The sequence below is a fragment of the Protopterus annectens genome, chromosome 6.part0, assembly GCF_019279795.1.
Source record: "Protopterus annectens isolate FY-2018-M chromosome 6.part0, PAN1.0, whole genome shotgun sequence".
Taxonomy (NCBI): domain Eukaryota; kingdom Metazoa; phylum Chordata; order Ceratodontiformes; family Protopteridae; genus Protopterus; species Protopterus annectens.
This window is the reverse complement of record NC_056737.1, coordinates 1,470,386,877-1,470,404,475: the sequence shown is the minus strand read 5'-3', so window position 1 is coordinate 1,470,404,475 and position 17,599 is coordinate 1,470,386,877. Positions and strand designations below refer to the sequence as shown.

General features: G+C 35.2%; 1 protein-coding gene across 1 annotated transcript in view; it reads left to right on the top strand.

The window, feature by feature from the left end:
* The window catches only part of LRP1B (LDL receptor related protein 1B), a gene marked incomplete at its 5' end in the record, with an annotated part of 5,941,474 nt that overhangs the window by 542,237 nt on the left and 5,381,638 nt on the right, over window positions 1-17,599 (top strand). The window contains one exon of the mRNA XM_044073672.1: window positions 11,233-11,413. Within this exon, the coding sequence (XP_043929607.1) occupies window positions 11,233-11,413 (181 nt within the window). The remainder of the gene's footprint in view (window positions 1-11,232; window positions 11,414-17,599) is intronic.

Here is a 17,599-nt window from a genome sequence, read left to right as displayed (position 1 = left end):
ATTTCTCAATGATTCTCCAAATAACCACACATTTTATCAGGAGGATGCCAAACATATGAGGCAAAAATTTGGGCATTGTGCAAAAATCTGGACAGTTGAGATGCATGAGATACAGCAAGGAAATCAATACAATGCACAAATAAGACATTGTTATACAAAGTACAGCTAATATGCAGAGCATAGCGCAAACACAATGGGAGACAGGTTAGCTAACTGGCTTTTTATTTAATGCACATTATTTGAAATAGAGAACTACTAAATATCAAATGCAAAAAAGACCAAATGCAAAAAGACCAAAGACAAAAGGTGAAATGGCAAAAACCTGGTAGCATATATGGCTGAAACATGAACTATTAAATATGTCAGGGTATGAAACATTTAAAACAATAATCCAAAGTGCTGGAAAATGCAGAACCAAGCAGGACATGTACTATTCTCCATGAAACAATAAATTCTTTATTATTTAAAAACAGATGGGCGCTTTCATCTCTGATTAAATTAAAAGAGACTCCATCAGATAAAATATCACAAGCAAGTCTTAGTTTTAAATAAATGTTAGTGATGACTTCATTTCCTCCTGTTAACAAAATGTTAAATGATAAAGTGGCAGCACCCAGATAAATACATACATATATATATATATATATATATATATATATATATATATATATATATCAAATTCCCAAAGGGATTCTATCAACACATAGACAGAATAAATAAGTACAAATCATAGACTAGCCATATTAATACAATATATAAATAAATAGATAAACATTTTTTTTTTAAATTCAGACATATATGATAAATGGAAGAACCTTAAGAGGCATAAAATGAATAAATAGTCAAAATATGTTAGTTACTAAGAATATATATAAAAATATATAAAAATAAAAATAAATATATCCAATGGATAACAGTAAATATCCAACTAACGTCTATTGAGTGCCTTTAATTTTAACAGGCTGCTAATGGATACATTGTCATTCAAGCCTGGCCAATATAATGAATTTAGGCGAAGCTGCCAGGAGCGTTCCAGCTTCTCCAATAAGTATGGCAAGCCCCCCCCCCCCCCCACCCATGTACAGCTATTTTTATGGTATCCAAGACAATAAATTTAAATTCATGCTCTGGATATAACATAATGTGCTTAGCTAGGGCATTGCATTCATAACTGTCTCGTATATTCCTAAGGTGCTCCCCAATCCTGTTTTTCAATTTGCATTCGGTTTTGCCCACATAAAAAACAGGGGCAATTAGAGCAGAGTGCACAATATACTACTCTTTTTGTACAAGAGAATTTTTTAAACCTGATTTTCACCCCATTAATTTCTAAGAAATCAATTTCTAAGATGCTCCTACAAAACTTGCACATCCCACATTTGTGCATGTGCCCTTTGTATTGTTTATGTTTATTGTGTTCAAGTAAATTCTTCAAACAACGTCCCTTTCTATAAACAGAAATTATTGCATGTCCTAGAATATCTCTCATATCCTTGTCATTACTAATTAAATTCCAATTTTTAATCAAGATATTTTTTACCATGGGTGCATCCCTATTATATATTGTTAGGAAACTACTTTGATAGGATATCATTTGACTAGGGGTGTTATTTTCAGTGGTGTTTGGTATAACATTCTCATGTGTGGGTGAATCATAGTCTGTTTCGACTGGACCTATATTTTTCATATTTAGTTGCTCCTCTATGCCCCTAGAGTTCAAAATTGGTAAAACATTACCATTATCTTTCTTTATTTTTACTTCTTCCCTTATTTGGTCAACCCGTTTAATAGGATATCCACGTTTGATAAACATTAGTTTAAGGAAACCACATTCTTCAATAAAAGTCTCCCACAGGGTAGTCATCCGAGCTGCCCGAACAAACTGTCCCTTGACTACTGCTCATTTTTGCTGGAAGGGATGGCAGCTGCTAAAATGAAGGAAACTATTGATATATGTGTCCTTACAAAAGATTTTAGCTAGGAATATTTTATTAACTTCATCTTTTTTTAATAATGTATCCAAATAAGGGATTGCCTATTCTTCTATTGTGTGGGTAAATTTCAGAAAATCTGTTGTATTATTGATAAATTCCAAAAAGGGTGTTATCAGCTCTCTTGGTCCTTCCCATAGAATAAATATGATGTCCAAATAATGCACATAGGCTTTACATAGTGGAAGAAACTGGGACTGTTTAACGTATCATTTCTCCCTGTATAACATAATGATTTTGGCATAAAGGCCCCCGCAAGAAGAGCCCATTGCAACACCTTCATTTTGAAGGAAATATTCTCCTTAAAACAGGATAAAGTTGTTTCTTATTATCAGTTCAAGAATTTGTTCATATAAATTAACGTTATCCTGTGATATATTCTTAGACTGCAGGCATTCACAAAACCATTGTATGCCCAGCTCATGTGGTATAACGGTATAGAGGTTAACTACATCAACTGTAATGAATAAATTATCATCCTTATATTCAATTACATTAATCATTCTTAAAAAATCCCATGAGTCAATGCATATATTAGGCTCATTCCAAATAACTTGCTCAACTCTTTGTCCAAGTATTTAGGGATACGTTATGGAGCCCCTGGCATCAACAATTGGCCTCATTGGTGGTTGCTTTAAATCATTATGAATGCTAGGGGCCCAAAACATAACTGGGGTAGATGGATACTCAACCAAAAGTAAGTGCAGTTCATTAATTGAAATAAAACCATCAATAACATGTCTTGTATGAACCCCTTAATTTTTCTATGGGCTCCATTAATTTAATTTAGGGAACTTTTAATATATGTATCAGTGTTTAATATCTCAAGCATCTTGTTGTTATAATCCACTTTATTCATAAAAACTACCCTGCCCCCCTTATCAGGCTTCATAATTCTAACCCCTTTGTTATAAATCAAAAAATCCAGCTTAAACTCCTCATCACAATTTAAATTCTTGGGAATCCTGTTGTTAGCTTTCTTTCTATTACAATTTTTACTAAGTTCACGGAGGTCTAGTTCACAAACTCTTTCAAATGTTGCCAGAATGGGATGTATGGGCGGGTTATATGTGCTAGAGATTTTAAAAGGATCCCTTATGTGTTCAAGTTTGTTAAACATGATATTTAGATGCAATTTCCAAATATACTGCTTTATATCCATTAGGGTACGTACTAAGGTAATGGAATATTCAGGTACAAATGTAAATCATTTTGATAATAGATCACATATAGTCACAGCTAAAGTTAAATCTGAAAAGTTATAAATTTTAAAGTCATTCTCAGAGTTAAAGTTCACACTCAGGGGAGGTAGCAAATAGCAATTCCTTGTTGGATTAGTATCCAAATTTCCAAAATCATAGGTTACTGTCTCTGTCTCCCCCTCCAAGTATTCCTGTTGGTCCCCCTGTTGTTCGTTCTGCCCCTCCCTGGTTGATAGGGGTTGAAACGGCCTCTCCATTGTTGTTGTTGGGTTCTTTGCTGGTTCATAATCCACTCTGACTGTCTGAGGTGTGGATATTGCTTTTCATCTAAAAAATCTTCATCATGTAAATCTAAGTCAGTAGCAACATTGTCCTGATAATTAACATTGACATGGGGCTCAGTCTCCTATTATGTTGCCATTCCTGTGACGGGGGGAGGGGGGTTGCGGGTAAGCTAGGTTATTAGAATAGTCTTTTTCATCCCTAGCTAATTTCTTGATTTTTTTGTTTTTAATAGTCAACATCTGTTCATCAATAGTACGAAAAATATGTCAATAATAAAAATTATTGTTAGAGAAAGTAGGATTCTGTATAATTTGTTTATCAAGTGCCATAACTTCTACATTCAGTGCTTCAAATCATTTTTTCATTATATTTTATTACCATCTCCATATATTCAAATGCAAATCTGTCAAATATTTCTAATAAATCTTTATGGAAATCAGAGCATGCTACTAACCCTGTTGGATAGTGCCACATGCGCAAGCCCTTTGGTACATTTCTTTGATTCACGCATTCTGTAAAAAAACAAATTGTCCATCTAGAGATTCTTTATTTTAAGAAAATAATGGTCCAATTCATTAAGTTGGTCATTAAAAGTAGTAGTATTGGACCGAGAATTTTTCAGTAGACTACAGTCATTTCTAAGCCATTCTATTTGTCACATTATTGGTTTTAGCATGATCAGTTAACTCATTGTGTCTTGTGTCTGGTCACAGAGAGGGAATTAAAGAAGTAAATGCTGCCAAATGTCCTTCCCCTTGGTTATTTAGGGTCCCAATATCTTCCGTTGCATTATATTGAGTAGAGGTGCTCGATGTAGGATGCAGGGACATTTATGCCAACATCATTACGTTAGAATGGGAGAAACTATACCTTAAACAGTCCCAGTTTTTTCCACTATGTAAAGCCTATGTGCATTATTTAGACAACATATTTATTTTATGGGAAGATCCAAGGGAGCTGACAACACCCTTTTTGGAATTTATCAATAATACAACAGATTTTCTGAAACTTACCCACGCTATAGAAGAAAAGGCAATCCCTTATTTGGAAATATTATTAATAACATATTGAAGTTAATAAAGGATTCCTAGCTAAAATCTTACATAAGGCCACATATTCCAATATTTTTCTTCATTTTAGCAGCTGCCATCCCTTCCAGCAAAAACAAGCAGTAGTCAAGGGACAGTTTTTTTGTGCAGCTCAGATGACTACCTTGTGGGATACTTTTATTGAAGAATTTGGTTTCCTTAAACAAATGTTTATCTAACGTGGATATCCTATTAAACTGGTTGTCCAAAGACATAATGGTAATTTTTTTACCAATTTTGAACTCTAGGGGCATAGAGGAGAAATTAAATATGAAAAATATAGGTCCAATGGAAACAGACTATGATTCACCTATTCATGAGAATGTTATTCCAAACACCACTGAAAATAACATCCCTAGTCGAATGATATCCTATGAAAGTAGTTTCCTAACAACATATAATAGGGATGCACCCATGGTAAAAAATATATTGATTAAAAATTGGAATTTAACTAGTAATGAGAAGGATATGAGAGATATTCTAGGATATGCACCAATCTGTGTTTATAGAAAGGGACATTGTTTGAAGAATTTACTTGAACACAATAAACATAAACAGTACAAAGAGCATATGCACAAATGTGGGGTGTGCAAGTTTTGTAGGAACAACTTAGAAGCTTATTTCTTAGAAATTAATGGGGTGAAAATCAGGTTTAAAGAAAAATTCTCTTGTACAATAGAAAGAGATGTATATTGTGCACTCTGATCTAATTGCCCCATGTGGGCAAAACCGAGTGCAAATTGAAAAACAGGATTGGGGAGCACCTTAGGAATATGTGAGACAGTTATGAATGCACTGCTCTAGCTAAGTACATTATGTTATATCCAGAGCATGAATTTAAATTTATTGTCTTGGATACCATAAAAATAGCTGTACGTGGGGGTGGGGGGGGGGGCTTGCCATACTTATTGGAGAAGCTGGAACTCTCCTGTCAGCTTTGCCTGAATTCATTATATTGGCCAGGCTTGAATGACAATGTATCCATTAGCAGCCTGATATATATATATATATATATATATATATATATATATATATATATATATATATATATATATATATATATGTATTTATCTGGGTGCTCCCACTTTAACATTTAACATTTTGTTAACAAGAGGAAATGAAATCATCACTAACATTTATTTAAAACAAAGGCTTGCTTGTAATATTTTATCCGATGAAGTCTCTTTTAATGTAATCCAAGATCAAAGCACTTATCTGTTTTTAAATAATAAAGAATTTGTTGTTTCAAGGAGAATAGTATGTGTCCTGCTTGATTCTGCACTTTCCAGCACTTTGGTTTATTGGTTTATCTGCCTTTTAGTTTCATTTTTGACGCAGTAACTGCAAGCATGGAGGAAAAACAAGGCAACGGTTTACTATCAAATATTCAAAGCGAACTCAGTCGACTCACATATGGTCGACCAAAAGAATTCGAAACTCACATTGTCGAAAACCGAGATTGCTGAATAACAAACCAAATTCGACATATGGACGGTTTTAACATGGGTCGAGATAGGGGTGAGGTTTGTAGTTTGGCAATATCGGCATTTGACATTGCCGAGTTCGACCTTCCAGTTCTCGACGGAAGTGGAGTCGACCGAATTCGCTTTGAATTCTTGATAGTAAACCCAGGGCAACATGTCATTTTCTGGTGACACAAAGCCGTACGTGAATACCCAGCAGAGTGAAACCACGAGTGATTTAACTCTGCTAATTCAGCAACTAATGAATCAAATGGACCATTTAGAGCAGCCAGCTCTTTCTCAGTTATCTATTCATCTTACACCAAGCACCTCTACTCAATATAATGCAACGGAAGCTATTGGGACCCTAAATAACTGAGGGGAAGGACATCTGGCAGCATTTACTTCTTCAATACCCTCTCTGCAACCGGACAAAGCATTCACGGAGGCTCTCAATAATAATCTGCTCAAGCAACAGAGACATCCAAAGCAGAAATGCAAGCAACCTCCACCCCCCCAACACAACACAAAAGACACATAGACCACAGACTCAGTGTGCCACTCAACCACAGCCCATAAGGCAAACCCAACACACTAGTCATAGTTGACTCTATAGTCAGGCATTCTGATGTCCCACCAGGCTAAACAAGAAGAAAGTTACTGTCAGCTGCCTGTTGGGTACCAGGATTCGCCACATAACCCATGCATTAAGGTCACTCCACAACAAGTACAAATATGACTCTGTCATTGTCCATGTTGGTGTGAATGACCTAAGACATACCTCCCTGGACTACATGAAAAGAGACATGGAAGAGCTCTTTGATCTTGTTGCCCAGGCAGGTATGACCCTAGCCCTTGAAAACACTTCCCAAAACCAGGGCAACCAGGTGAATGAAAATGACAAAATACGATAACTGCCTCAGAGCACCAGCAAACAACCAAGCCTTGGAAGAAATTCCTTTATTCCACCGACTAAGCGCTTTCACCAAAGTTGGCTTCTTCAGAGTCAGTGTGTTACAAAAACATAAACATTTTATACTCTTCAATCATGATGACATCACCTCATAATTCAATAAACTATTTCAATTAATCAGTTGATCAATTGTTACACACTACAAATACTAAAACAGTTCCCAAAACAACATTTTAAAAATTCTCAAAACAGTTATACATATCTTATAAAAATATGATATATAAAAAATGTAAAAAATATATATATAGAATAATTATGTTTAAGCAGTTCAAAGTAAACCCATTCAGTATACATAATGCATGTAAATCTCTGAACCACACCTTGATTGTACCTTATTCTTAATACAGCTAACCAAATTTAAAGTACTTTGTATAATATATTTCATTTAATCTGTGAATTAGTTTGTGTATATGTATATTAATTTACTTTGTTTTGTTTTGTTTTATTTTGTTTTATTTTATTTCATTTTATTTTATTTTATAATGTTTTATTTTATATTATATTATATAATACTGGCCTTGAATTTCAAAACAGGTTTTATAGAAATGTAATCATTAATACCAGGGTATCTAGTGGCGTTTAATCTCAACTGCCACATAGTTTCTAATAACGCTACCCTGTTACCTATATCACCTCCCTGTTCTAGCAATACTCTGTCTATAATAAAGAATAAAAACTTCTTAAATTCCTTACAATTAATACTGTGAGTGTAAAGTGCATTGTGAGAGTCCTTGTTCTTAATAGCTCTTACATGCTCCACAATCCTATCACGTAGTTTGCGGGTGGTCATACCTATGTAGAATGCTTCACAGGTTACACACAAGGCCACGTAAACTATATTCTTTGTGTTACAATTACATTTTCCAGGGCAAGGTAAAGAATACCCCCACCCTTTCACACACACGTAAGACCCTTCTGCTATGTACCTACAGTTTCTACAATGACCACACTTGGACATCATGGATGCTCTACTCTTGTCCTCACTTTCCAAAATACCTTTCAAATTGTTACCTTTACTGTAAACAATTCTTGGATGAACACCCAAAATCTCCTTCGTTGCATCACTTAAACAATACTCCCACATCCCATGTAGTACTTTAACTATGTCCTCACTTTTCTCATTAAATTTCAACACAAAACATGCTCCACTTAAATTTGTCCTGTTTTGTCCCTCTTGATTGATCTCTGACACATTTTCCCCATGTAAAATGGGTGAATATAATGAACATCTCTGTTTATACACTTCCCTTTTCAATCTTAATAACAATTTGAGCGGGTAACCCCTATCCATCAACATACCTATCAACTTGAACATTTCCTGCTTAAATAGACTTTCCTCACTCACCAATCTGGACAATCGCACCATCTGCCCTTTTGCCACCCCTTTTCTCTGATGGAATGGGTGGCAACTTTTAAAATGCAAGAGTGAATTGGAATAACTCTCCTTTCTATATATGGAACTAGTTATACCTTCTTCACTCTTGACCAGTGCTATGTCCAAATAGTTAATACTATCCTTCTTCCATTGGAAAGTAAATTTCAAAAAACTGGTGGTATTGTTTAAATACTCAATAAACTCCTTTGCCTGGAGTTCATCTCCCTTCCATAAAATAAGCAGGTCGTCCAAGAATCTATTGTACAAAATAATGCTCTCCATAAATCTTGTTGGGAGAACAAAAGTTCTTTCCCAGGTTAAAAGAACCATGTTCGCAAAGATAGGGGCACACCTAGCACCCATAGCCACGCCCGAACACTGCTGAAATGTCTCCCCTTCAAATTTGATGAAATTGTTCAAAAGGACCATCTCCATTAAATCGCAAATGACCCTAGCCCTTAGTAGCATCCTGCTATCGCCCAGAATGATACCGCAGTACAAGGACAAAATGATTGACTTCAACAATTGGCTAAGCTTCTGGTGTAATTTTAAGGGGATCCAGTATCTGTCTGCCTGGGACGACATGGTTGACAGACCACAATGCTTTGCTAGAGATGGCATGCACCTGTCACCCCTGGGATTCCGGATACTAGCTAAGGCTCTTGTTGCCCCTATAGTGCCTTTTTTAGGCAAGGTTGAAATGACAAATTCACCACTGTAACAGGAACAGGCAAGCAAAAACTGAGGGCAATGCTACTCAATGCTAGAAGTCTAAAACTCAAAATGCACTCCCTCGAGGCACTTCTAAAGATGGAGAACATCGATATGTGTGCAGTGACTCTGAACTGGTTCAAGGCTCCAGAGAGAACCCCTGCATTACCAGGCTATAACTCATACCACAATTTTTGGCCACCTAACCTGGACCGGAACACCAAAGGTGGAGGTGTGTCCATATTCATTAAGGATATCCACACCTCCAAGCTAGTTGCTCAGCATAATGCATCCAAGGTTATCCAAGTACAACTAACTCTGGGCAAAACTGCAATTGAAATTGTAGGTTGCTACAGATCCCCCCCCCCCAGATCCCCCACCATACCCCAGGATTCCCACTCCTCTTTTCTTTATATAATGGAAATATTAGGGTTCAAACAAACACCCTTATAATGGGTGATTTCAACTACCCCACTATTAACTGGGAAAACTACTCATGTACCAACTCCTTTGCTCAATGCTTTCTGGAATTCATAAATTCCAATGCCCTGGATCAACTTAACCACACCCCCACCAAGGACAACAATATCCTAGACCTAGTTATTCCCAACATGAGTGACCAGTGTTCCACACCTAAAGTCAGCTCTTCGTTGGTCAGATCTGACCATAAGCTAATCACCCTAGATATCCATATCCTGCTCCCACCCCCCACCTACCCATTAAGGAAATCACAGTAAAAAATTTCTCCAAAGCCAACTTCATTCTTAGAAGGCTTCCCTCCAACACAGAAAGTCTTGGGGGGGGGTCTCAGAAGCTTACAGACAGTCCTGGATACAGCAAATCTGTATCTGGACTAGACTAAGTACAGGAAAGGCAGGAAACAAGCTTAGAACTTTTTTTTTCTTTTTTTTTAAATAGTTATGGCTTTTATTTTCTATTTTCCAGAACTGCAAATTGGATTTCTGCAATGCTTAAGTACAAATCTATTGTCCAAAATTATCTAGTTACATTAATCTATTAGTATTGTCCATTATAATGTTAGAAAGTTGTGCTGCTAGGATATAATTCCTTAGTGATTTACTCAAAATTATGCCCAGGACTTCTTTACTTCTTTTTCATTATGCCTGTGATAACTTATAATTGCTGGCTCTCATGAATGTATTATAATATCAGTAATTATAGAATGGATACAGTTTATTCTATGACCGTTTGACATTAGTCTTTAAGGTGTAATGTTTTTAAATTTATATTATTTTGATATTGTAATAAACTCCTCTGTATCCCCCCAAACCAAAACTCTTTTTCGTACCATCAGCAGTATCCTTTATGTCCTTGTACACTGATTATGATTTTATTTATTTTTATTTTATCTTTTTAAATACTTATATTTGTTAACCCAGGCAGACCATTGATTCACATGGAGCTTTCTCAGTGTCAGACAAGCAGCCTTATCTGGTCACGTCAATAGCTTAGACTCACTCAGTAGGGAAATAGAGACTAACATGATAGAATTGTGGACTACTGAAAATAACTCATTGACAACTCATATCCTTAATCATCTGCACTAGTTAATTGAAAAGCATATTTGATTCAGGCCTTCTCCTAGTTACAAATTTATCAACTAAATGAATAAAAAATAACAACAGTGACATCTGCTTCCTTGCTACAAGATGAAACCCAGCACACCTTACCCAATTTGTCTTGTCTCTGTTTCTTTTATTGAGCCCACTAAATATACTATGCTCCCTCACCATACCTTAAAAATGTTGCTGTCAGTATTAACATTCTTGAAATGTGCACACTGTGAAAAAACAAGATGCTTATAGACATCATTTAGGAATCATATTGGAGTAGTAGCCTACTGGATATTTTGATTTCTATATATGATATTTATTGTTTTTATTTTTAGTTTAATTTCTTTTCTCCACGAATGTACAAAGTTAAATGTCATGAGTATTAGCAGAGTGCAATCCACGCTTGATATTATTAATGTTATTTATGAAATAATTTGGAAAGCATATAGATCCATCTAAGCTGATGCAAAACCAAAAAAAAAAAAGTGTTGAAATGTTAATGACCAAATGTTACAAAACTCTTATTTTTAATGTTTATACTAATTTACATTCTCAAACATTTTTTTCTAGATCTTGGTCACATTGAAGGTATTGCAGTGGACTGGATTGGGCATAATCTGTTCTGGACAAATGATGGTCAAACCAAGACTATCAATGTTGCAAGACTGGAAAAAGCGTCTGAAAGCAGAAAAACTATTTTGTCAGGAGAGATGTGTCATCCTCGAGCAATTGTTGTAGATCCGACAAATGGGTAAGCAAATTCTTTCCAAGCTAAGGAACATCATTCCATAATCTTAATAGGAACTGATTGAATATTAACCTCAAATAAAATATCCTTAGTTTCTGAGGATAAAGTACACATGATACTATTGTATCTTTGGCCGGCAAGTCCTTGAAGCAGAATAAAGGACTGCATTAATCTTCTATCTTTTCCTTGTAATTTCTCTGTTTATGACTATTCTTTAAGTAATGTTTAATTGAGTAGTACTGAATTAAATCTATTGCACATGTTAGGGACATCATGCAGATAACACCATGTTAAGAAACATTGTTTATACCAGAGATTTCTGTTTGTATCTCATCACGGCAAAACAATCATTTTTAATGGCAACACTGGAAAAGTCTTTCTTTGCTACTTAATAATTAAATTATCCATACTCTACAAAATAATAGACATCACAGATATACAGAATTCAGTGGATAACACAGATATTTTTCTGGCCTGAAAAATAGAGGATCAGTAGAGTCCTTTCCATTCTTTATCTCCTCAGCTTTTAAATCCAAACACTATTATTGTGAGTGTCTTGTGACTTTAATAGCGAGGGGTCTTGTGCCCCTTAAAAGAGATAATTTAGTATAAGCAGTAAAATTCAGTGTGTCCTTACTCAACAGACATCTACAAAGCTAGATGCTACTTTATCTTTCTGAGGCAGCATCAGTCAGTAAAATATTTTCTTCTAAATTAAAAATATTTGTTTTAAACAATCTGCCTTTACTGAGACACAAATTCTTCACTATCAAAAGGGCAAGTCATTCTTAAGAGAATCCTCCAATGACACAGTGCATATCCTAAGCATTGCAAGTCCTTAAAATGTGTTCAACACTAATAATATGGATAGATGTATTTTTGCCATCACCACAGAGAAAATGCGCTTTGTTTCTACCAGCCACCTTTGTGCAGCAGATAAACCACCCCTTTGACTTCAGGTTTGTTTGTTCCCTCAAAAGAATGGAATATTTCAGAAATGGACACACTGGCTTGCAATAATGTACAAATATAAAGAGGAGTAGCATGGTCTAATGTAACAGCAGATGACTAAGAGGTCAGTAATGATGGATACAAAAAAAATAAATAGCTATACCTGAGCTTAGTCAGCCCAAAAACTGCACTTCTGTTAGAAACTTCATGTAGAACACAAAATAATTATGTAGTTATACAAAATCAGGTCTTCCCTAACAAAAAGATGCAACAATATGCATTAGCATGTAGTATTAAGGGTATGAGCTGTTAATGAATTACTGCCTGTTGTACAAGGCTTAATTCCTACTGAGACCTTGAGTAAGTCAATTAACCACACAGTGTTTTGGGGGCAATTGAGAAATATGGGTGAGGCTCCTTCATGGTTTCCTGGACTGCATGCCAAGTAACTATTTATGAACCTATGAGAAATAAAATAATTGAATAAGTAATTAGAGGACCTTAAGTGCCTTTAAAGATTCCAGGGGTATGTAATAGACTGTGAGAAAATATATGGCTAAACAAAAATATGCTAATCTCCAGAAAATGACAACTCAGGCCATGTTGTGTTCAATCTGTGATATAATGTACTCTTGTAAATGTTTTACACTAAGTTGTTAGAGCTTGCTAGGAGTAAGAGATAATCTTCCTTTTTTAACTCAATAGCTTCTGTTGTTGTGGGATCTTAAAGGAGGCCTTGCCCATTTAAGCTGCAGATTCCACAATGTCATCTCACTGATAATACCCAAAAAGACAATGTTTATTTGCTCAGCCCTGTGGTGTCAGTCATACCTGACTGAGATAGCAGTATTAGCTGATCATAAAATAAGAATAGAGCTTCACAGAAAGGGGAATTTCCTGATAAATTTGGCAGTACCTTTTGGAGTTTGCTATATTATGCAGCCGCAATATCATCTCACTATTATCTGCTCTTTGACGAGGTCATCCTGTTTATTATCACTGTAAACTCACAAGCTCTGAGCTCAACCAGTAACATGGGATATATGCATATATGCATATAAAGTGCTTAAGTGTTAAAGTGTCTGTGAGGGATTACTATCATTTGTATGAGTGCATTTTATGCATGTACCGGATATATGTGAACAACAATTTCATTTATGAACATGTTCTTAAGTTCTGGTATCATAGTGCACTTACCCCCCCCAAAGTTCATACATCCTTAACTTTGCACACTTCAACTCTTGTAAACATTTTAATTGTTAAAACATACTTTAGGACATAGAGAATTTATGAAATATTTTAATATTCTGGTGGAGGACATTACAAATCATTTCCTAATGTAATCTAGATTTCATTATAATTTCAATATAAAAGCATGTATTTTCATTTTGAAATCTAGATTATAGCTTTGAATTGCAGTCTGTGTTTTTCTCTCTTTGCTGTTCATTCATGTTGCATTTGCAAAGGTTGCTTTTCTTCTATTTTAGCACGCTTTTTCTTTGTGTTCTTGGTCTTTTGTGCAGCATAAATGATGGTGACATTATGCGTCTTTGCAAAACTGCAAAACAAAAACTACACAGCTGCAGCAATTAAATACTCAGACATACTTCTAGATGGGATGTGAACAGTTCAATAGAAACCAACATAGTTGGCATAAAATCATAATTACAATGAAAGTGGAATATTGTTCTACAAAGTTCTCACAATTTTTGGGGATTTAAAAGTTTTGTGATTACTATACGACATGAATATTTGATGTACAAAAGTCCCATCTATTGTAAGGGAAAACTGATACCTATGCCCACAGACATATTCCCAAGCAGAAGAGATGGGAATTATTCACACAAAATTAAAGAAAATTAGCGATTGCTGCATAATAAACAGAGAAAATAATTATATCAATGCCTAGTAACTTGGAATAAAAAACATAAAGGATTTTAAATATAAAAAAACTAGAAGCAACTGTCTCAAACCCGTTTGCTACAATGCTGGGACTCATATCACTGTAGTCTGAAGTGTGTAGCATGTACATCTCAGTTTGGAAAAATAAGTAGGTGATACAGTTGTTATTGTTGCTTATAGTACTTAAAAATGTGGTTGAAATACCAGTGGAAATGCTTCTATGCAGAGCTTGCATATTCTTCTGTTTCTACTTGGCTTTCCCAAAGGCTTGTTTTGGTGATATACCAATAGGTGAAATGGTGGTTCATCACAGTGAGTGTGTGTGTGTGTGTGTGTGTGTGTGTGTGTGTGTGTGTGTGTGTGTGTGTGTGTGTGTGTGTGTGTGTGTGTGTGTGTGTGTGTGTTGGTAAACATCTTGCAATGACTGACATCTTGTCCAGAACTGCTTCTATATCATATATGTCTTGCCTACTGGGATAGCACTGACTTACCTACCACCCTAAAGGTGATAAAGCAAGTGCCAAAGTGGAAAGAAAGCAGATCACAGTATAACATAATATTTGAAAGTGGGCATTATTAGAGGACCAGTCTGGTAATTATATATATATATATATATATATATATATATATATATATATATATATATATAGGTTTGATGTCCCAAGTGCTGTGCTTTGGAATAGAATAAACTACCCACATAAAGCAAAGAAAGGACAAGAGTATTAAGTAATTGATATTTGCGTCATTAAACCATTTAGTTTTCTAAAGTTTCCAGTGTTAGCTGTCTGTTATGAAAAAAAGCACACGTGCTTCACAAATCAATAGTAACAACTAATAAATCTAAGAAACTGGTAAAAATGCTAAGACAAAGCAATACATAGGTATTGTATCTGACAGTAGAATGTGACTTTATAATAAGATGTAGTTCACAATTTCTCATTGTACCTTCAAAAAGGAAATAAATGTAAGGGGTATTGACATAGCCAGAATGCACACTTGTTTAGAACATACAGCCATATAAAAACAATTCTAAAGGAAATAATCAGGTATCAGGAAAGTGTAAAAATGTCATAGGTAAACTGATAATGCAGTTCTTGCTTACCTAATCAACAAGGCGTTTTATGATAATGTAGTTTTTCATTAGACCCCAGCAACTCACAAATACACATTGGATATTATACTGAAATATTTTGCAGTTTCCACTTTTCACCAGTCTACTCAAATCTATTTTTTGTTGCTGTTTGTGATACTGACATAATTTAATATACTTGGAAAAAGTATGCATATTCAAGAAAATGTTGTGCATAGCATCAGCAGTCTATGGCTGTTAGAGCAGTTGAGGAAGGCTCTATTTTGTTAATTAGCCATGTCGTGTAGCTTGACAGGGATTGATTCTTTCTACCTCCATTTGCTTATTAAATGATTCAAATCACTTAACCAGGCAGTGCTGCTTGGTCACTCTTGCATAGGTTCATATCGTGTCGAGTGGGCTTATCTGGTTAAGAAATGAATATAAAAAGTATAACAAATTGCAAAGGTACATAATAATGTGATCTCTATTAAATCACTTTTCAAGTGATTTATTCTAAGTTTGGTTTTGTCATTCTAGATTTTTGTTTTGAGCTTTTGTGAATAACTATCTCTGAATGAAAACAGTTATGGCATTTCCACTTCTACAGAGAATTAAATAACAGTTATGAAAACAGATGAAAATGTCTCAAATTACCTTGATAAGACAGTCACCACAACAATTTTTATTTTGGATGTCTGGAATCATTTATTTATTATGAATGCTCAGTTCTGAACAGATTTTTTTGTGTGTATTAGGAAGATTGGTTGGCTTGTTTGTATAAAATGTTGAATTTACATAGAGAAGTTAGTGGTTTCATAAGTTTTAAATTGGTCAAATGCATTCTCAAAAAATGCATTTAAAATGCAAGATGGGCTACTTATATTTGAAAAAAATATCTTCAAGTAGACAAAAATACTAAAAGCTTACAATGAACAAACTGAAATTAAAGTGCAGAATACTATGCACTTTGTATTTTAAGAGACATGGAATTACTTGCTGCTACTAAATATAAAGGTTGGAGTAACAGTTCATTAATTTATCTAAATTTTAATTTGCAGTAAAACAAGTGGAAATAATTATTAACCATTCACTGTAATCTTAATATGGAGTATCTGAATGAGTATGAAATGTTTGTATATAGATATTTTCTGTACTACTTAACAATGAGCTTTACATTTAAGAAGATGTGCCAAAGTTCAGTCTGTACTGCATTAATTCAAAAAAAATGGAAGAACTATTAGGGGTGGTAGTTAATATAGTAAATCCTGCATTATGTTTTTCAAAATTGTTGTAAAATATTCCTATAAATCTGTACATTTCCTGCCATCCATCCACTTAGACCTTCAGCTGCATTCCTGCTTCTTTACCCATGCAAACTCAGATTTCGCCATTGTTCATGTAAGGCAGTCCAAAATGTAACCTTAGTGCCAGGTGGGTCCTGTCACTTACTGGGGGTTTGGACATATGGTACTCCTTAGTTCCATCTGGGAAATGAGATCCCATCATGGAAATGGGATATGGTACCAGGACTCATCAGTCATGTACTGTCCAGTCCCTAACCTGTGCAGTTCAGGTGTGTGGGCAAAGATAAGCGAATAAAGAATGCACCTGCCCCTGAGCCCTTTACAGCAGTCTGCCTCATAGTCCTCCCATATGTCCTACACTGTGAGTCGCCTTGCTTTGATGTCCAGCTTCCAAAAGAGGTCACAAAGAACATTCAAAATGCTGCATGATGTGCTATGTAGGTAACCATAAACTGAGGGAACTGGAAAACTATATCTCATCTGTGCACATGGCTTATCATTTCAGAGAGATCTAGCTTTCTGTCAGTGATGAACTACTCTGTAAAGATGCAGCAAAAGAAAGACAGTTGAAATCATTGGAGAGGATGTGTGTGGCTCCCAAAAGTTAGATGCTGGACAGCACTGTAACATTGCAAACCATGTACTAGATCTGATATAATCACTTCCGGAACAAATCAGTGATGTTCAGTAAAAGTATGCTGAAAGGGTAAGGCTCACATTTAGCTGCAATGATTTCTATGGAAAATTCTGCTATCAAAGTTGCTAGTGTGATTAAGTATATGTTATTGTTTATAGGGAGTTGCCTTAAATTGGATCTGCCATTGTCTTGGTTATACAGAAGGCATCACCAGATTGAGAAATTATTTAAGGTAAAACATTACAAGTATGAGACCCTAAAGAAGATAATGAAGCTTCAATTCCTACAGGATCATAGGAGCAACTAGGGTGGCGTTAAAGAGG